Source organism: Micropterus dolomieu, linkage group LG19 (genome assembly GCF_021292245.1).
Source record: "Micropterus dolomieu isolate WLL.071019.BEF.003 ecotype Adirondacks linkage group LG19, ASM2129224v1, whole genome shotgun sequence".
In the NCBI taxonomy this organism is placed as follows: domain Eukaryota; kingdom Metazoa; phylum Chordata; class Actinopteri; order Centrarchiformes; family Centrarchidae; genus Micropterus; species Micropterus dolomieu.
Window position 1 is genome coordinate 22,752,383 of NC_060168.1, and position 22,648 is coordinate 22,775,030.

The 22,648-nt window shown below is 40.3% G+C and overlaps 1 protein-coding gene across 7 annotated transcripts in view; it reads right to left on the minus strand.

The window, feature by feature from the left end:
• diaph2 (diaphanous-related formin 2) overlaps positions 1 to 22,648 on the minus strand; it is a 470,900-nt gene that overhangs the window by 364,317 nt on the left and 83,935 nt on the right. For all 7 annotated transcript variants that reach the window (XM_046031243.1, XM_046031244.1, XM_046031241.1 and 4 more), the window contains one exon: positions 1,397 to 1,536. In XM_046031243.1, coding sequence (XP_045887199.1) covers positions 1,397 to 1,536 — 140 coding nt within the window. The remainder of the gene's footprint in view (positions 1 to 1,396; positions 1,537 to 22,648) is intronic.

The following is a 22,648-nucleotide window of genomic DNA, read 5'->3' on the forward strand; positions in this document are numbered from 1 at the left end:
TAAGCACACCGCCAAAGCAACAAAAGAGTGGCTGAAGAAGCACATCAAGGTTCTGGAGTGGCCTAGCCAGTCTCCAGACCTGAATCCAATTGAAAATCTTTGGAGGGAGCTTAAAATTCGAGTTGCCAGGCGACAACCTCGGAACCTGAATGATTTGGAGGCTGTCTGCAGGGAGGAGTGGGCCAACATCCCTGCCAAAATGTGCACAAACCTTGTCACCAACTATAAAAACCGTTTGACAATTGTGCTGGCCAATAATGGCTTTTCTACAAAATATTAACATGCTGTTTGTCCAGGGGGTCATATACTTGTTTTTCCTCATCAGATGGTTATCAATTTTAATAAATTCATATGATGTGATTTTCTGGAATTTTCTTTGGGATTCTGTCTTTCACTGTTAGAATGTACATATGATTAAAATTATAGATCGTTGCATTCTTTGTAAGTGGGCAAACCTGCAAAATCAGCAAGGGGTCAAATACTTTTTTCCCCCACTGTACATTTTTTGTCACATCGCACAGCCCTAGCTTGATAGCATGAGCAAAACTTATATACACCTTGTGCTTGTACTTGCCCTTCATCACTTGTGTGAGCTTCTGTCAAATCCACTGTGCTCTAGCACAAACACAGCTAAGTGATTCTTCAGTGCAGTCAGGATGGCATTTGGTACAAGCCACTGGCAAGTGTTTCTGCTTCGTTCATACATATTATATCAGTGCATGTGCAGTCTATTGGGGTCATGTCACATAAGACATGTTTCAGTATATTTTTTTAGAAAGTGTAACCAAGGCCACAGAAAATATTTTTAATAACATTGCCTTCATAGAGAAAGCAAACGGTTTTGTAAAATCAGTCATGAATCCACTTCAAACACACAATTAGCACACATTATCTGAAAAGCCACAGGTTATCAAGATTACTATCACTCTGGTCCTTTCCACTCCCCTTTTGCTAGATAGAATGATCCCAGCATTTTCTTGGTAAAATTCACAACACTGAAAAAAGTGCATTAAGCACAACTAGCAAATATCACTGGTGAAATTCTAGTAAAGTATTATCAGCTGTGCGTAAGTGTTCTGTTTGTGTGCTAGTAGTTTGTTCAAAAGGATACTTTCATACAGTAATGTCGAGAGGGAAACTTTGTGGATAACCTATCAATCATAGTGATGTTTATCCTAATCATTCTGGGACTTTTAATACTTAACAGCCAGCTTGCATCCTGACACCTCATAATATCCATTTTTCTGTTTTTACAGTTGTGACCTTCTATAATCATACCAATGATAAGAGCTATTCAAATAAGTGCTTTGAGCTGTGGTATTGGGGAATATCATTCAAAGAATTCCCAGATACAAAGCACAGTTTGCAGTGCAAGAAAAAAGCACGAGATACTAACCTGACAGGGTTACTAGTGAGAGACACTCTGAGGGACTCCAGGCAATTGAGCAGCTTTTCTTCTGTGATGCCAGAACGCAGCTCATGGACATATTCTTGGGATGAAAGTGTGCACTCATGCTTGCTGTTCCTCAGTCCACCCTGAAATCAAAATATCGACAGAAAAATCGTTAGATCACCCAATGTGATAAAAACGATTGTCAATAACACAATAACAACAGTTAAAGGACATCCGTGTATGATTTGCATCGTAAATGCATACTGTAGAGAGGTTCATGAACAATTACAGGAATATTAAATCAGACCATTAAGAACAGACTCAACAATACCATGAAGAGGGCTTTATATTGCCGAGTAAGTGTCTTGTGTTCTCAGTAGGGCTGACTCCCAATAGTCCAAGATCCAATGCTTCGATGGGCGGAGCCTGATTCGACTGTCAATCTCACAGTCGAAGCTTCGCAGCAAAACAAGGATCATGCCATTTTGGCGATATGGGGGTGCTCAACGTCTGATCTTACATAGAACTACCGGTTTTCTACCAATAAGTTAATACACAGCCTATTACAATATACATTTCAACGTTTAATGCTGTAAATAAACATGTAAAAAGAATAAAACTTTCAATAAATGTTTTCAAAAGTGCGTAAATAAATCCAAAATTGTAACCCTGTGTGTGTGTGTGTGTGTGTGTGTGTGTGTGGTGGCAGAAGAGGAACACTTGCTGAAGAGACCGTCCCCCGGCTTCACTGGTGTTGTGCAGAGTTGTCCGCACCTCGCGGGACTTTCGGACAATTTATCCGGCATACGGCATGCACGCAAAACTCACAGAAGACCGGTGAATGACAGGCAAGTGAGAGAGAGAAAACGGTCTTTAAAAAGCCTCAGTTTAACTAGAAATTTACAGTGCAAGTTGAATGAACAGAGACTGCAGCTCTGCAGCAGCTTTTCAAGATTAAAGCGGAGCTACCGTGTGTAAACCCCCCCCAATCGCCTCGCACAAAAAAACCATGATTCGACTATCAGTCAACTATAGACAGGACTTGACGATTCTGATTTGACTATATAAATCCTTAGTCGGGGACAGCCCTAGTTCTCAGTAGAAGTAGTTGTTGAGACTTGTCTTAAAATGTGGATTCTTACAAAGGTGCAAGTGAAAAAAACTGGCAAAAACATCTGTGTTTTAGAAAAGGGATGAGTGAGTGTCTAGATACTCTTTTTCTCAATCAGCCAATACTCTAACGGTGGACTATACTCACAGAGAGCCAAACACAGGCTCTACATGCTATCTGCAGCAGCTTCTGCTTAAAGTAAATGGATTCTTGTGTATAATCTCCACAGAGGACTCTGGGGACATGTTGCTACACTGATGCTTACACAATGAGACTACCTATTGGCAGCAATACACGTACTTACACCACAGCAGGGAAACACACATTTAGACACACACACTCTCTCAGCACACAGTGAAGTAAACATTGTACATTACATTGCACTGCAGCTTGATGAAGTTACTAGACTAATTGAGTCTATTGTAGGCCTTTCCATGAAGTCCAATCAACATACATTTTGAGGAATGCAAATTTAAAAGCTTTGCATGCAAACTGATCAATTACACTACATTTTTCTACACCAGGAATAAATCTGGGTTAAACTGTCAGGTTTTGTTGTCAAAATGAGCTACAATTGAGGTGGGGATTGAGTCAAGGTACCATACAAAACAAATAGAGAAACCCTGCTGCAGAAACAGCGTCACATATGCCTGAACCAGACTGTTAGACAAAATCATCTTCACTGTGTTCATCTTCCCTGGACTGCTGGTTCCCCACAAAGTGAGCTGTGCTAATAGGCAGTTTGGGAAGTAATAAGCTAGCTCATTTATCTGGAGAAAAGAGAGGCCTGCTGCTCTCCTGCAATGCACAGTAAACATGAAAGAATCAGTATTTGTTGTTGGAAAAGGCAGAGGCAGTCTAACAACAGCAAGCTACCAATAATTCTGCTTTAGTTGTAAAGTGAGCTCATAGTCTGATTGGCTGATAATGACAAGAAGTACTTATTTAATAAAGGACAACTTAATTCACATTCATCACCCTGCAGGGATGATTCCTGCTAAAACCAAGTAGAAGTGGTGCCTCTTTCACAACAAGTCAAAATTATAATTAATTATTCAAAGTAGAAATGTAAGCACACTTTTTTATTTTATTGTCTTTATAAGTAGGACATTTTGCACCAAAAACCAAGCGCTTAATTCCATTCCACTGGTAAGATTTAATCTCGCCATTCCCTTTGTTATGGGTAGACGAACCATATTTTTTCTATTTTTATTCTCTGCCATGGCTTTATACATTTTCATATGTTCTGCTATTATTATTGCTAGCACACAAAACATAAAATCTCAAAGCAAGTTAAATCTGAGAGCATACGTTCACATAATTATCTAGTTCTCCAAACTATAGTTTGATTTCGTTATAAATCCATTTTCTGTGGTTCAGTCTCTTCTCCATCTTTCTCATCTTCATCTATACAAACACTTACGTTGTTCATCTTTTTCTCAAGCACAATCGGATGAATGTGGAGAAGTGACAGGCTTAGCTTTTATCTTAAGGCAGTGATTAGGCCATGGGGAGAGATAAGAATCCATCTCATTACTATCTAGATATTTAGTAATCTAGTAATTCATGTTTGACTCCTTTTTGAAAAATGTACTCAGGAATTTTATCCCAAATAATCTATGAACTGTGACTGTGTGTGTGTTTCCCTGCATCTGCAAGAAAACACAATTTCTTTCTTTAGACTCTTATTATGAAGCTGAAATCTACTTTATTAACTTGAATATGTACAGTTCAAGTAATTAGCATTTTCAGTCACAGCACAAAAATCTTCCATTGTCTCACTAAAAAGGGTTCTTAAATAGGATATGTGCAACCAAGGTATGCCTCCAAAGGTTACTCAAGATGATGTCTAAAAAAGATATATGAAAACATTCTAAATTAATGTCATGATATAATAATCCGCCAATATAAGCATGATGAAATAATTATATAGGCCAAGCAGTTAGCTAGGTCTATTTAGGGGGCCTTTTTAACATCTGGCCAGGAACAACAGATGAAAATGTGCTTTTTTATTACACCAGTTCAGAGAAAAAATATTTTCAAAATCATATTTTTTGGAACTGCAATGCCATTCTTTCGTTTTAGCAGGACATGCATAAGGTTACAGAGAGTGTACTTGATATTAAGATTCCGTTTAGGCTTGACATACTATACCTAAGCCAATTATCTGCAAACACAACTTTAGTAGTAGTTTAGTAGTATTTGAATTAAAATAATTTTAGCTGCAAGAAAGAAAACAAGAAATTGGAATTACTTTATTGAAATTATGAAGGATATTCATGTAATAGAGATATTGACTTCTTCTTTAAAGCTTCAGATTTTAGTCATATTAGGTTAAACAGACACAATACATTAGTACCATTGAATCTGGCTATTTCTTAAGGTGTAAATAATGGAATTAGCCAGTATTTTCTAAAGCAAAGCAATGAATGTGATTCTTTTGGTGCTGTACACAAAATGTCTTTATCCCAGACCAACATCTCCTTGGCCGATATTATGGCCAACCACTGCACAAGATTTATCCTCTAAAATATGTATAATAAAATGCCAACAATATAACTAAAACTTGATGAACCACCACCACTGATGAAATCCAGCCTAAATAACATAAATGTTGACCCAAACATAGCAAGACAATATAATGTTGGAGAAAAAACACTTAAATTGCTAATGTAAATACGCTTCTTACATCACTGTGATTCCATTTTTGGATATGTCTGACAAAGCGACTGCATTTTCAAAGCATTACTTCCTCAATAATACATAGGGCAGTGAGAGGGAGACAAATTGCCGACTTTTTATTTATCTTCATACCTCTCAGTAGTTCCCAGCAAGCATACCACTATGTCCAGAAAAGCTAGAGCTCTGGTTTCACCGCATGCTCTGACCTCTGGAAACCAAAGACACTGACCATAAACTGCTTTTTCATGACCCTAGCCCAAATCAATGGAATCCTTTGGGATAATATCAACATTACACCACCACACTGGCAGCAGGGAAACAATTTAAGGATTAGAGGGAGGGGACATTACCTGCTGGCTACTGGGAAATAGAGTTTCCCCCTTTGGGCTCTCATAAATGGTCAAGAGAGGAAAATGGTCAAAAAGAGACACTAGAGTAAGGGAGCAAGGGAAGCTGTAGGGATGAGAGAGAGAGAGATGTTGTGTGGGTAGTGCAGGGCCATGTAGCAGGTTGTAAAAAGTCAACAAAGCAGAGGGAGTATGAGGGAGATAGAAAAAGTAGGGGTTGGATACAAAAAGAGAGTAAGAGTATGGGGGAGAAAGGGCAAGGCATAGAGATCATCAGGAGCATCAGGAGACACTGCAACCTCAACAGTAGAGGACAGACACAGCCTTTTGACCACAGCCTAGAGCCTCATCTCCTGCCGCTTATTGAATCCCCTATTTGTCGATAACAGTATTTCCTGCCAAAGAAAATAGTGCTGGGAGCAATTACTTCAGCAAGCCTGTCAATTTCATTTTGGGGGGTTAGGGGAGCACTAAGGCTCATTCCCTCCTCCTCTATCAGCTCTGTCTTCCGTTCTCTATGCCATGGGGAGTGACAGAGTGCTGTGCCTTCTATTGAGGGCAGGGCAGGGAGACAATGCCAAGGCGGCTGCACCTCCACATGTCATCTTCACCTGTAATGAGCCTATAACAAGCTGGCAGCTTCCTCATTGCCCAGTGCTATGCACACTCAGGCAGACTGATAGATACATTATTCAGCTTCTTTGTCAGCTTACAGGAAAACCACATGGCGGCAACATGTCTGGTCTGGAAGCTAGAGCTGGGAGAAAGCTGATTGCCACTGCTTCTTCCATTCAGTCTGCCCACCCCTCTCTCTGACACATGCACATATACACAATATTCTAACCAATGTTTTCCCAGCTGTCTTATCTCTTACAGTAGTGTGTGATGAATAGGTGCAATTAGCTCTGTAATTCATCACAGGATGAGATTAGCATGCTACAATGATTTCTTTAGATGGCCAATGTGAAAGTCACCCAAAGCTTTGTGTTTGAATGTACGCACGCAATTTAAACAAGAGCAAAGGTGTTACTATCAGCTTTTAGTAAGCCTTATGAAGCCTTATTTTAAGGACAAGACTGTAGTACAACTATGCATAGAAAGAAATTCCTAGAACAGTGTGAATACTAGGACTGGCCCAAATATCATTTTTTGAGCTTCAACAGTAATTAACAGCGAATAATTGAAGCTTCGTCAGCGCTGTCAGCGTGGTCAGGTGTGCAGGAAAATAAAATCAATATTCGAATCCCAAAATTGAAAATTGAATGTGTACCCAGCGTACGAATATTCGGGTCCAGCTCTAGTAAATACTGATTTGATTATTTGAATCTGACATACAGTTTACAGAGAGTGATGATGTTATAACACTAACGTTACTTGTTTTACTGTTCTGAATAAAACGGTTTTGTACAGAACTCATGAGTATGCTCTAACTGCTTCATCATTTCCTGATAATTCAAAATGACTAAGAACTAGGGCTGGTCCAAATGTCAATTTTTGAGCTTCGAAGCTTCGATAGTAATTAACAGCGAATAATCGAAGCTTCGTCGGCACACGTGTGGCCTATAGCTATGTATTTAATAGATAGAAGCGGAACAGCAGAAGAAGGATGAATGCCCATGAAGCAGAGATGGGGACTCGAGTGCGACTTAAGTCGCACACACAGTGACTTCAGACTCGATTTGAGACTCGTCCTCAAAAGACTTCAGAGGAGACTCGGACTCGAGGCACAGGACTCGTAAACAATGTTTATTTTTTAGGAAACGTCTGATGAGCTTGCTGTTATTCCCCTCCCTCCGTTACCTATATCCTGCCTAAGGAACACATAGCATCAGCTGCGCGTGGCCGCACGTGAGAGAGGACAACAAACACCGGCAGCTGCTGCACCATTCATCATAAACTTTAGCTTTAAAACCTCATACAACAAGAACCAAACAAAGAAGCGCTGAACACAAATAGGTTAGTAACCTGTGGTGAGTAAACGTTTATTTAGCCTACTTGCCAAACTTGTGGTAGTCGATTACTAATCCTTTACGTCCCGCTGGCTGCCATCACCTTAATTATTGCCGTTGTCTGGAAAGAGGTTACAGGTTTATTGTTGATCATGTAACCTTACAGTTTTATTTAGTTATAACATTACACTGGTTTGAGAGTCTGCAGGGTGTGTTTACTTACAGTAGTTTAAGCTGTCATTGATTGTATTGCACATTATGGTTGTGCTCTGTAAGTTAAAAACAGGTTACAGCTTTATTGTTTTGAGAGTCTGGGGGATGTGTTGACTTACAGTAGTTTATAAGCTGTTATTAATTGCACATTACATGGTTGTTAAAAACAGGTTACAGCTTTATTGTTGACTATGTGACTTTACGGTTTTATTTAGTTATGTACTTTACACTAGGTTTGAAAATCAACAGGGTTTGTTGACTTACAATAGTTTATAAGTTGTCATTAATTGTAGACGCATTGTACATAAGGCTGGATGGTTGTGCTCTGTAAGTTAAAAACAGAGGTTTATTGTTGATTATGCAACGTCACAGTTAATATCTCTTAATGTTACACTGGGTTTAAGAGTCTGGGGAGTGTTTTGACTTACAGTATTTAATAAACCGTCAATAATTGCATTACACATTACCTAGTTGTGCTCTGTAATGAAAAACAGGTTATCCAACAGTTACAGAATTACTTATAGCCATGCAGTTTTATATGCAACCTGGATTGAACGTAGCAAGTGATACAACATTCGTAATAACCACGAGAGACTTGAGACTTGACTTAGACTCTAGCTCAAAGAGTTGAGACTTGACTTGGACTCTTGCTCAAAGAGTTGTGAGCATCTCTGCCATGAAGTTCTGGCAATGATATGAGTGAGGGACAATCAGATTGGAGAGAGATAACGGCGGCATGGGTGCGTAGTGTGTGTGTATGTCCGTCTCTGTGTGAGAGAGAGAGAGTGCTCCTTTACTTTATTCTCATAGCGTAGGCAAACTAAAACAGTAAATTATTATTACCAAAACTTTGTTTTTCAATTTGTTACAGCTAACCTAGCAGACCCAAGTGCAGGACTGAGAGAGGGAGGAGTTAGATAAAAAAGGAATTTTTATAGCGGGGTGGAAGTGATCGGAAATTGAGCCGGGGAATAGCGAGGCAGACTGGAAGACTAGATGCTGCAGAACGGGGTTGGTGGCTGCTGTACAGAGCAGGTAGGACACCATAGCCGAGAGGCCAGAGTGTGAGAGTGATATGAGCAGGTCCAATATGGGAACAGATTAGCCGGGCGGGGATCCAGAGGGCAGATGGGATGAGTGCTATTTCCAGTAAAAGAAAGTAACAAAATTTGCTTTAAACTTTTATTATAGCATAAGTCTACAAATGTTCTTCTTCTACAAGCGGCCAATACATGGTTCATTATGTTGTTGTTTGTTTGTTGCAGCCGACAGTTTAATGATTAACTTGAAAATGTAGTCTATTTGACTGTTTTATCTGTATACTAATTAAATTAAGCAACTGTAAAGTTAATAAAGGTCATAACTGCCACACTGTAATTATCATCACTCAATTTGAAGTGCTGCAACACAGCTGAGGGCTTCGCTATGTTTTCTCTTTGATGTGTACTAGAGTGTTATGTTTACTGCTGTGAGCAGAGGTCGGGCATGCAAAAAAAAGCCTCAATATTTGAATCTCATAATTGAGAATCGTATGTGCATTCCGCTATCAAATATTCGAAAATCCGAATATTTGGGTCCAGACCTACTAAGAACATATGACAATTTTGTGCAACCCCTTGCAAACTGTATTTGGGGCTCAACATATTCACATCTCACACGTGAATTTGATACTGCTGATAAAACAGAGGGGCTTGTACAGCAGATCTTGATGAAACAGCAAAGTAAAATTCAGCATTTTCATATAATGTCTACAACACCATAATGAATGAAAAACACATGAAGAAACACACCACACCCCACAATCCCAAAAAAGTAATAGACAAAAAGTTACAGAATAATGAAAAATCTAATTACTCCTTCTTTGTGTGTAATTAATGAAAATTACTAGAGCACCGTACTGCTCTTTGTAAAAATAATACAGATACAATCTGAGCAATTAGTGCATATCATGCAGTACAATAGCCACGTTACAACTTAATTTCCTGCTCATTAGGCGTTGGTAGAATAGTTGAGAGGAAAGATATGAAAATAATGGGTAAAAGACGGTCTATAGACAGGTAGATCCAAATGTCACACATCTCACCCCTTCCCTTGATACAAACATGACCTATGGACAATGCTGTCAACACAACTCTACGAGGAAATAATGTTTGCACGCAACAAACACAAGCACACATACACATGATAGATGTTATATAAATGAGCAATCTTACATTTAACACAATCTAAAGTTTGGCATGTGTCTGTGGCAGCAGTGGTAAAGGTCAAAGGGAACACGGATCAGTTGAGATGCTGGTTGGCTGGACAATGAGTTTTCCCTAGCCCTACTTAAAGGACAGAGTCCTGCCGCCGGCAGATAAGACATTTCATCTAGCCACCAGGGCACAGTGCTCCCAGCTCAGTCAGGGATTTCCCGCCAGACCATGTGGCCAAGCATTTCACCCCTTTCTCTACTATTCGGTTTCTTTCCTCTTGCTTTTATCTGTTCTTTTTCCTGCCTGTCTGTCACTGTCTCTCACTCTGTCCATAGCAATGTATTTTTTTTAACCGTGGGTGAAAAATAATATGTATCTGTACACACCAGGGGCTTTTTCTTCTTTTTGTATACATCTTTTTTCCTATATTTTCTGCCTGTTGTGGTCAGAAAACAAAATCTACAAACAGCTTTATTCTCTGTTCTGCACAACAACAACAACAACAACTTGCTGATAACACAGACACAATTAGGCCTACAACATTCTCTCAATAATCAGGCTAGTAGCATTACATCTTGTGTCCAGACAAGACATGCTCGCCACCACAGAGAGGCAGACTGAGAAGAAAACACAAAAAGAAACAACGATGTATTAGGCTGGAAACAGCTTGAAAATAACACTGCAGGGTTCACTTTGTAAGAAACACTGGGCAGTGGCCAAGGCATCATGGTGTTTGTGTACTCGTGTGTGTGTGTGTGTGTGTGTGTGTGTGTGTGTGTGTGTGTGTGTGTGTGTGTGTGTGTGTTGATCCTCAAGGTCCGGAGTAAGAACATCCAGTGACAACAGCAACCACAAAACCTGAGTATATTAACAGATTCCATTCACTTTTTATTTAAACACAAATTAAATTAAATTAAAACCAGGGTCATGCTGCTTCTATATTTGTGTGTGGTGAGTGTATGTGTGTGTTTACATAAATACATTGAGAGATCAGATATAAAAAATATGGGGCAGCTCAACCATGAGCTTGAATAGATATGAGATTTATTTATTCAGAACTAGAATTTATACAGGAATATGTTTTTTATTAAAAAAGGCCATGTTCTTATAAATGGGTTTTAAACTTTCAAACAAAACAGCAAGGAACAAGTGAGGGAAAAATACAAGTCCGTTCAAGGTTAACCTGTTTGTGATGTTTCCACCTTGACCCCATACTATACCAACAACAAGGGTGACTGTGTTTACCTCTCTGAAGTTCCACACAACCTCCTTTCTCTTCCACACATTTATCTTTAGCCTGACCTACACCAAACAGTTCAGGCTTTGGAGAAAACACATACACACACCAAGCATGTCGGCCCTGCTGGCTGTGCCCCAGATGGGGACACGGGGAGGGCAGGCCAAAAGGCACCGTCAGCAAACTCCCTTGGCTTTAATCCCACTGAAAGTTGACTTGCAATATACCATCATAAGTGTTTCAAATAGTAGCTGAAAAATGTTCACAATTTTAGAAAATTCAGTCAAGGAGAGCTGGATTCCTTATCATCACACAACCTTAGGGGTACAGCAGTAAACCATCAGTAAAGTGAGGGTAAAATCTAAACAAAAGTCTGCTTACTGGCTATGTGAAAATGAATAACCAAAGACCACTCACTGAAACTCTATGCACTATGCAAATAAAGCCAAGTAATAGAATCATTGTAACCCTTTAAACTGAGGAGACTGTAAAGTGGATTTTAAATGCTTGTGTGTCAAAAAGAAAATAACATCAATGAAACATGATCTTGAACACTCAAGGAAACCATCCAGAAGCAAAGAACGAATGATGTTACCAAAGGGAGGGGGGAAATTAACAAAAGTCTACCTGTTACAAAACAATGCATTGCATTGAAATAATAAAAAATAACAATAAGGACAGGGAAAGGGGGAGAGGGGAGAGAGAGAGAGAGAGAGAGAGAGAGAAGAATGGAAGAATGGCAGGGGTGCCACAAAAAGCCTGGCAAATGAATATGTAAATAAAATAGTGGCACATCAAAGAGCTCAATTTAGAAATAAATTAGTAGAGGAGAGAGGACTTCTTAGAGATAAATTATTGCTGTAGGAACCAATCACTCAAATTTTCTTCTAATTCACATGTTTGAGGAGATGTCATGTACATCGTTCCATTCTTATTTAGGTAAAATAACACATTAACTATAGTAAACTTCCACATTTAATTTCTATTACAATGTTAGTGAATGCTGTATTTTTCTTAGCCAATTTAAACACCATCCCTGCCATTATAAAATGACTGTACCTTAATTTAAGTAAAAGTCAATTCACCTGAATGTTACTGAATAGTGATAATATTTTCTTTCTGACACACAAGCATATAAAATCCACTTTACAGTCCAAAATCCATCTTTCAAGCGTCGATTAAAAATGGTTGCTGAAATGGTTCAGTTGCTTGGTGGTATTTGCGTTAAGTGAGTTGAGATTTAGTTTCACATAGGAAGCAACCTTTGGTTTTGATTATTCATTCATTGAGTGAAGCATGGTATCCCAGAAAAGAGATGCGTTTTAATTTGATGGACTTGCGTTGAAGCTCACACTACACTGCAACTAGATGTGTGTGCATTCTCAAAGTGTTTCACATAAGCTTTGCATTCCAACATGGGGATATATGTATTTAAATTACAGTTATATGTAGCATCACTGTTGTTAAAACATGAAAAGTTCACAACAACATCAAATATATCATTTTGCTTTGTGTAGATGAGGGCTAACACTAATTATTAACAGTGGGGGGTATAGTAGTCGGCTATTCACAATTACTGTGTGACAAGCCTAAGACAAACCAGCTCATGGTTATAGGAACTAACGGGTACAGTTTTAGAGCTCCTACACGATCGGCTGCTTTAAAAGGCAAGAATTTAGGCCCTGGGACCTTAATGTCTCCAGTCACTTGGGTCAGAACTTGCCCTGTTGATCCTCATAGAGCTGTAGCAACTTGGACAGAGCACAAAACACATTTTCGCATCCCACTGCAAGTAATACTTGAACACACACTCCAAAGCACACACACTGTATATAAACAGCCACAGCTAATAATGTGATGCATTTTTTTTTGTATTTTTAACTAAAGGCCATTAATTAATGCGTGACAAGAGGGTATGCTGTAAAATTGAAACAAATTGTGTGTGTGTGTGTGTGTGTGTGTGCGTGTGTGTGTGTGTGTGTGTGTGTGTGTGTGTGTGTGTAGGTGAGAGTTTACATGCACATACTGTACTGTGCATAAGTTTTACATGTGGAAGACATGCTATAAAGTAAGAATCCTTTCAAAAATTAACATGTTAATTGATTATATTTATCTTTTAACAAAATGCATAGTGAAAAACAGAAGAAAAATCTCAATCAAATTAAAGGTTAGTCACACCAAATACTGATTTGAATTTATATTTCTCTTGCTCACTCATTTTGTATTGTGCAAATTGATAAATATAATCTATTAACATGTCTATGTTTGAAAGCATTCTCACTTTACAGCCTTTTTCCATGCCTTTCCAATTTTTTGCACAGAACTGCATATTAATACGATTTTGCTCACACATTTGTATGTGGATGCTTGTGTGTCTTGGTTCGTACATGGACGTTTTTTTGGGTTATGTTTGTGTGTGGTGCAGAATATTCCTCTAAGCAGTTCTCCCTGTGCTTTGCAGGACTCGTGTCTGCACTGAATTTCAATGACACCTCTATGAAGATAGGAGCAGATGTCAGCCAGCTCGCTGTAAGTCAGGTAGACGAGAGTGAGAAAAGTAGAGTGAGTACAACTGAGTGCACTCTAGCTACAGAAAGAAGTTTTCAGCAGTGTAATACAAGAAACAATTAGCATTTACTGTGAAGATATATCATAAAAAATGTGTCTCCAAAACAGTCTGAAAGTCAGCTGATGGACAGGGTTTTGTGAGTTGGAGTTCCAACAATAAGATCCTTGTGGAGACTGAGGATTTTTTTCCTCCACTAAGTCAACTTAAAAAAAGCCCTTGTATTGACTCACCCACGCTGCTTTCAAGATAATGCATTACACTCCAGCCACTCACCAATCAATTCAAGGTCAGAAGGTGCCTCGATATTGTCCCCATAGTTCTCAGAAAGCAGAACAACATGAGGTATTTTATAAGTAGATGAGGTGAGAGAGTAGTCAAAATTTCACAGTTACATGAAAGTGACAGAAGAAAACTTGAAAGGCCTGTCAACTCATTTTGGCACTCGTTTCCCCCTCATGTACTGCCTGTGTCATAGCGGAGGGGGTTAACAAGTGAGCTGTTAAGCAGGTGAAGTCACACAGGATCTAATTTAGGTTTTCACTGAGGTCTCTGCTGCATTGATTGCAATGTGAAGGCCTAATGAACTCTATACTCTTTGTTTCCAGCTCTGGGAGCTTGGGTATGAAGCCAAGAGCTACAACCACTGACTAAAAGTAGGAGTAGGACTACAAAAAAGCTTTGAAAATGGGAAACAATGTTGAAACAATGAATAAAAGAGCACGAGTACTGATGCTGATTTCTAATGAGTGTCCTGTGACCCTCTCCATAAGGGACTAACCTTGATAAATCATACATAGGGCAAACACACTATGGGGGCAAAAGGTCCAGGTTAGTTTGATACTCTTATTTTCTGCTTTGTTTTCCCCTGTGATTCAGCTGAATAACAATCTTATTACCTAGAATAAACAACACTTCTGTTGACATGAAAAGTTGCGAGAATTTATGCGTATAGACACAACGTGAGGAAACAGAATGTGAGTACAACCAATCAATCAATCTGAAAACTAACAGAGCACTGTATAGGGATTGGGATTTTAGATGCTTTAGATATTTTATACACAGCCCAAAATACACACCCACAATGCACACACGGACATGCACAGGGTTGCTGCTGCCAACTAGGGGGGAGCAATTGACATAGGAATCTGGATTCTTATCTTATAAGATTCTGGATCAATTCACAACTATCAAAAAATAATATTTTTAATTGTTGAAAGTATAGTTTCAATTTTCTTCTTTCTCCTTCTGTAAAACACCATTGCAGCAAGCAGAGTGGCTGGGTACTGGCTGGTCACTGATTTGCCTATATAAAAAGGGGCAGCAAGAAATTCAGCCAGTCCTGTCTTCAGTGAAGGCAAAGACAAATGCCCGGGCTCACATGACATGCCATCACCCAGAGCTGCTTTCATGCCATAATTTGTCACATCACCTTTGCTCCTTTCTTAGTGCACATATCCACCACAGACCAGACATATATTACTCGGACTGGAGTAAATCCTGAAATTAGCATGCCTATTTACTGAACTGAGAATCATTGAATCATGAGCCCAATCGAAAATCAAAACCAAAGATACTGAAAGGTTCACACCCCTACAGTCAAAAATTGGGATGACAAAGCCAAATGACTGCCCTGTTACACCTGTCTGTTTCAGGTCTGTTTCTCTCCTGTTAGTGAGTTCAGTTTTGCTTATCCCGCCTTTATCTGTTTGTTGTTATTGTTGTTGGCCTTTGTTGGGCTGCTCGTGATACTGTGTGAGGTTAATCAGGCTCTGTTGGCTTAGCCTGGCCTTATGCCCCTACTACGGAAGGGTGCTAGAGTGGCAACCCCAACCTTTACGTGACCAAAAGTCACAGCCTTGTTGTTGTATTGGTGTCACAGGAGAGAGCATCTAGCTTCACCTCTACAGACTGTTAAAGGAGGAAAGCTGTGTGAAATATAACAAAGGTTATGCACTGTAACCCCAATTCTATAAGAACAGTCAGACCCCTCTAACCTTCTCTGTCGCTTCGTGACTCACTGACTTTTGACTATACTGGCCATTTATACAACTTGTACAAGATACAGGCTGGTGGGTCCACCCTGATAACAAATGCGTGCAAATTTGAAAGCATTGCACCACATCTTGAGTAGGCAGGCCTATATAACCAGGCAGAGGTAAGTGCTGTGCTCAAAGGAAAAATGGTACAATGTGTAACCTTCCATACTTAACCTCTGCTCCTGAAGAGTGTGTACTCTCATCTGTACAACACACAAACCATCATTCCTTGGTCATCCTCTCTAACCTGAGAACAAAATGCCAAGAATGTGCAATAAATAACAAAGAGGGACAAACAGACAGGACAAAAACTGGGCTCAGGTAAACATGATTTGGCAGGGACATTAATGATGTCCAATCCCTACACAGGTTCTGTGGGCAGATTCTGATGGAGGGGACAAGCATGATTTACGACAATGGTAGTCCTGGGAGAATAGTGATGGGCCTTGCCAGAAGCAGAATGGCTGGTATGTGAGTGTGTTTATATCTGTGTTCATGTTTGTGTTTGCAGTACTGGCCTTCAACTTGGGCAGGATTGTAAATGGGTGTAGACTAAGCCCTGACCAGGTAGACACCCATGAATGTACACACAAATACCCCCCACACACACACACACACACACACACACACTCAAGAAAAAGCTCTGCATTTCCTGAACCTCAAAGCAATGGGTTGGGTACATTGGATTTAGTTATTATTTCCAGGGCGGTCAGCTTTGATCTCCTTCTCATGTCTGTATTGGGGTCGTCTCATCTCTAATAACCACAGATACATTTCCTCTCCTCTTCCCTGTTAGCTAGATAAATAGGATTTCAAATTGTCTGGTGCTACCCCGTCAGAAAAAAAAACATGATCTATGAAATATCTTCCCATGAAAAACCCATACTGAGAGATTATCTTCTCATCACACAGACAGCACAGCTAACAGATAAGGGTGAGAGAGGTGATCTGTACTGAAAGAGAAACACATTGTGTATGTGTGACGGAGGTGGAAGCATGCGTATATATGTGCATAGCTGTGCATTTTATGTGTTTGTGTGCATGTAAATACAAAAACAGTCAAATAGATTTAGAGAGAAAGTCAGAGCTATTCAGAACCAACACAATTTCAGCCATTTATGTGTTTACTTCAAACCTAAAGTGGCTCCCCTTCTAATCAAGCATTATTGGATGCATTCACATTGAGGTCTCAGGGAAAAAAAACTGTTTCTTCTAATATCCACACTATTAATTCGTCTCCATCGAGAGGCTGCGGTCCATTCAATAGCAGTAGAAATACCTATTCATCAAGGCGTCTACGTCCAGGCCCTGCCTAATAACAGATGGAGAGATCTTTAACTGCCCATAAAAGAAGGCTCCAAACTTGAGAGAAAGCACTTGCATCAGCAGAGCAACAGCTAACGAACTCCCTCCCAGGTTGGGCTTGACTACTCCAACAAAGCAAGATTAATTTGCCTGTTGAATTGAGGCCGATGCCCCAGCCATGGCACACTGCCTAGCTGATGTTGAGGTGCAGTGGTGCCTCCCATGCAACACTGGTATAATGTCAACAGTGCAGCATTACAGAGAAATGCAGAAAACTGGCTCCCAAAGCTTTAATGAGAAGAAGAAAATCTACATTTCTTTATCTGGCTGAGAAGTTATTACATATCCACCACACACCAGACATATATTTACATCAAAGATGAATGGATAGTCAATGAGACGGATGGCCATGAAGATATGCAGCTAAGAGACACAAATAGTAACACATCAGTAGTACGGGAAATGGTATGCAAACAGTACCAAACCAATACAAATATTAAGATTAATAAGAACTAGAACAATTACAGCTCTGTTCAGGTGATATGGCACAAGGGACAATTTAAATTGCATGCAGTAAAAGAAGATCATTATTAAGTGGTCTATGGTGAAGACCATTATCAGGATTAATTAAAGAGATATTGCAAATAAAATATCCCTTAACTATATGAATATTAATACTAACAATAAAATAGCTGTACCACTCAACACACTAAAAATCAGAAATACAGGGAACACAATATGTGACCTTGGGTGCATTAATTAAAAACCTCAACCTGTGTAAAATGTGAGATGAGGACTTGGCCAATGAGACTCCTCTCTGGAATGGGAGAATTGGCCAGCAACGAAGAAATGGGAGAAGAAATGTAATTATTTCAGTAACAGCTACTCGTTGACTCAAACACACACAAATACACACACACGGTGTGTCCTTGTGTGTGCATGCATGTGTCTGCCCAACTATCTGAGACACCATGAAGCTGTACTTTTTCAAGCAGAGGCCACTACAGTGCCGGCTTCCTTTTCTGGCCTCTTTTTTTCCCCATCTCTGACAGGTGTGACCTTTCGGCTGTGCCGGTAGCGGCCAGTCTCGCCCCCAGACAGTAGGCCTGGATTAGTCACCATCTCTGAGGATCGTGGCGCCTTGCACGAATGCGCACGTGAGGCCCAAGCTCTCTCCAGCATGGCCGAAGGGCCTGCTATGAAAAATAGAACACCTAATGCCTGGAGATAGAGACATTCATCAAAGACCAGGGCCCCCGCCTGCCTGCTTTGTGTGCTGCTGCCTTCCCTCCTTATTCTCTATTCAGTACTGAGATGCAGAAACAACTCACTTATTGGAGAGTCATAAAAGAGAGATGGGGATTTTTATTATTATTGCTGTAAGAATGTAATATTATTTCTAGACCTTTTTTCCCCTCAAAAGAGTCCCATGCTTTTTTACAACAACTTGCTTCAAGTGATCTCTCATGTCTAGAAGGAAATAAGGATATCATAGTCTCATGAGAATAGACATCAACAGATGGATGCGTATGGTGCTTTTTTACCACTCTATTCAGCACAGCGGGGTACCTCCATTGGTCACCCTTTGAATGACAATTGCGGGAAGACTACTGAGGATACCAGAAGGGGGCTAAAATACCCTGGGAAATGGTAGCCATGCCAACTGGCGCCCAAGCAGCCAGACCAGTTAACCTCTGCAGTGAACTGCTAAACCCTGGGGTACGGCTTGGTAATGACATCTCTTTCTCTAGATCTTCGCTCCATCTCTGCTTTCCTTACTGTTGATCCTGGCGGGTCACAGAGGAATACTATGGTGGAAGATGCTGCCCAATGTGTGTTCATGCCAAAATATAACGGGACACAGAGACCGCTTCTCTTAGTTTATTCAAATTCGGCTCTACCAACAAGGGTTTAGCAAGATACTGGGAGGGGGGAGGCTATTGAAAATATCAAAGCCTAAAGGTTCTGTGCCATGGGATTTCTACATTGCCTGGAAGACATGGTAATGAGAGCGAACTTGTGGAGCAAAGAATGTCGACAGCCCAGAAACACAGTTCACACATTGAGATCAGAAAATACAATATGCATGCCAAAACTCATGCAGTATGCGTATTATCCTTCCAAATATCTACTTCTCAAAATGTCCAATTGGCATTGCAATCTACTACTTCAAATGCACTCTTCTTATGGAATGAACGAATCTATGTTAAGAAGCTATGGCCCAAAAAATTTAGCTTCTTTCAGTGGGTGAAAGTGATTTTTCACACAGGGCCTGTACATAACAAACACGGCAGACTATGCCAAAGGCTAGCCAGCAGGATTTCAAATGCACACACACCATATTTCTCAGTAACACCACAGCTCCAGGTGCCTCATGGGGCCACTGCCTTCCTTCATCCCTCCATCTATCCACCCATACTCCTGTCTCTCTGATCCTCATCTTTTCTCCCTAAAAACCTTAGGTTTAGATGGGCCTTCAGCGTGAGAGCCCCTGCTGTCATACATAGTTCTTCTAACAGCAATAGGAAAAGGAAAGGAAAAAATCAAAATGAGGCAATGCTAAAACAATAGTTCAGCAGTGCAACAATCCAAAAGTAAAATTGTCTCTTCTATTGTTGTATATAGCAAACAACCCATGAAGAGGAACTGCATGAGTGTAAAAGTACTGTTTCACTAATAAGGGTAGACACAGTGCAATGCTCTTTCATGTACCCAAATGTGTGTGTTTGCTCAAGTGACTTAACATTGCATCAGGCATGTAGATTGTGTTTGTGCCTTTGTGTGTGCATTCCCTGCCAATGCCAAGGGCCTCTCAGACGTGGGGGGTAAAACGCTCTTTGAGAATGGGATTTAGAAACACACAGGCAGCTCTGGCATGTCTGCTTCAAGCGGAGGCAGGCAGAAATTCCTTCGGTACATGTGTGCGTTCATGTGATTGTGTGCACATGTGCATGTATGATGTGCGTTTTCTCATGGATAAACCCACTGCCGCTCCAAAGGAATCTCATTTGAAAAGCTTCCCATGGTAGTACTGCCACACAGCATTGTGAAGAAAAAAAACACACTTGGATGATTTCTAATATTACAAAATGTTTGTCAGACAAGTAAACCTGACAACAGAGAAGGAAAGGGGGGACAAAGAGGGTGAGGTTTGAGGAATGACTAGGAGAGGGCACCTCCAGTGTGAGCATCTCCAGTTTTATGGAACTGGTAATTTCTGCAATGCAGATTACACCTCGAGACAACCGTATAAGGGGGAGCTCTATCAGCTTTTCTCTAATGTAATAAAGACACAACAGATGCAGGAGGATTTCACCAGGTGAGTGCTTCAGATTTACCCACTTATACACATGCATAAAAACACACTCATGCATGTTCATGCATATATACAAACCAAATTTTGTATTTAACCACACACAATCATGAGCTGCTGAAATACTGGAGTTCAGCACCATTGTATGCAATGCGTCTAATTTACTTGCATATGAGGAGAAAGAGGTAGAAGTGTTTTTTTACCAGTGATGTCCTTTGCAACACAAATACTGCATCTCTTCAACAAACATTCCACATGAGAAGCACAACCTACTGGTATCTGACTTAGAATCATGCCAGTGTGTAAGAACATGAACATATTACTTGCACCAGAATCACTCAGCGTTTCATCTCATTCCATTTGGTTTAGCTGACCGTAACCCTGTCTGGTTCCACTACCCTGCCAGTCACTACAGACTGATATGCCTCCTCCAAGAGACTGATGAGTAGGCAAAGATTGCTCAAACTTCTGCTCAGTAGACCACTCTCTGCCAGACAGCCAGCCACCCACCCAGCCAGCCAAGTTAAAAGATTTATAATTTGATCTGAAAATTAGTTATCTAAATTTGCCTGGTGTCAGGGACAGGATTTTATGATTTTTACATACAGACAGTTTTCTGGGCTGCATGTAAACTGACAAGGGAAAAAGTGAAATGAAGGAGTCTGCCAAGATGTCAACCATAAAATTCCATCAGCCAAAGGACTTTATTGCTCCGGGCCCTTGCCCAATGGGCAACAGGAGACAGAGGGAAAGAGAGAAACAGACAGAGAGAGAGAGAGAGAGAGCTATGAAGAGGAAACAGATGGGAAAAGGAAGAGGATTTATGATGGGTGACGGTCTCCTTTTAACCCCAATATTTGCTAAGAGGAAAAAGGATGGTGAAATTACATTACAGTGGCTGCGATCAATAACCACAAATATTAAATAGCTCCTGAGTCCTTCTGCCTATACACATGGCTCTTTATGGAGCAACACCACTTAGAGCTAGCATTAGCTGGGGTAGGGATGACAGACGTGTTCCTGACGCAATCAAGTGCTACTGGGCATCATGGCCATGCCTTAACTTCATCTTTCATGGGTCACTAGCAAGATACTATAAAAACCAAAGCACATTGTCAATACTAATGAGAGAAGACATATTCCAAGTGGAACTGGTGACAGCAAGTGTATCAGCAGCCTTTCCCACCACTATCTGCCTATCAGTGGGTGAGCAAGGCCATGCTGGAGATTAGGTTTCAGGAGAAATGCGATGAGTGAGTATGACTTTCCTGTCACTGCATCTACAAACACCTCAGAGAGTTGTCACGATAATGGAATTTTTGTTTGGAAGGATGGTGGTAGCAGTGGGAACAGAGTACCAAGATAAACAAGAATATAGGATCAGCTGTCAGTGCAGATGTGAATCGGGACACTGGATTATCAAATTTAATTCTACATCAGTAGAAAAACATCAGTACTACAATTTGTGCTGGATATCATCAGCAGGTGACTATGCACCCTTATTGTTACAGGTTTTACTTTTGACTACATCTCACAGAATACATTTCTTTTTGACCCAACTTTAAACACCTTGCCATAAACAACATGCACAAGCAGAAACAAGGGCTTAAAACACCTGTTCTAACCTCTGTGCTGTTTCTATTTTCACTTTCTTATGCATATTTAATTTTAATTTGTGCTACGGTTCATATTGATTGTGTTTCATTACACAATCACCAGAAATGTAGATTGGCAAACTTTTTTTACCCTGTGCCTCTCTTACAACACTGTAGCTTTGCTTTTGAATTTAAAGTTCTTCACCAAAGTATTGTCTCTGTGTAACGCGAGTGCAAGACTTGGATGATTAACATGCGAAAAGGTGCATTCAACTTGCTATGCACCAGTGACAGCAATAATGTCCCGCCGTTGACGCAAAATCCCTGGGGTTTAATCACCTCACTACAAAGACTCTAAACGAAGAGTGCATCCTCATTCTGAGCAGGAGTAACATTAGCTCAGTCAGGCTAAGACAAGTATCACATTCATGGACCAACAATGGAACCAAGCGCTGTGGTAAATTGGTCTGTATAAGCCCCATAAACCATTTCAGATAATGCGCAACTGGTTAGTGGGCAGACATAATGAGCTTTATCGCATTGTAAATGCACACAATTGGCCCTGTTTGGTAAAATACAACAAATGCACATGGGCACTGGGGTGCGAACCTCTGTAAGTGTCTCTAAGAATTGTGAGAGCAGTGATGTCGATGTGTGTTTTCGCTAAAAAGCTCATCATTATCCAACATGCAAGATGATTTAA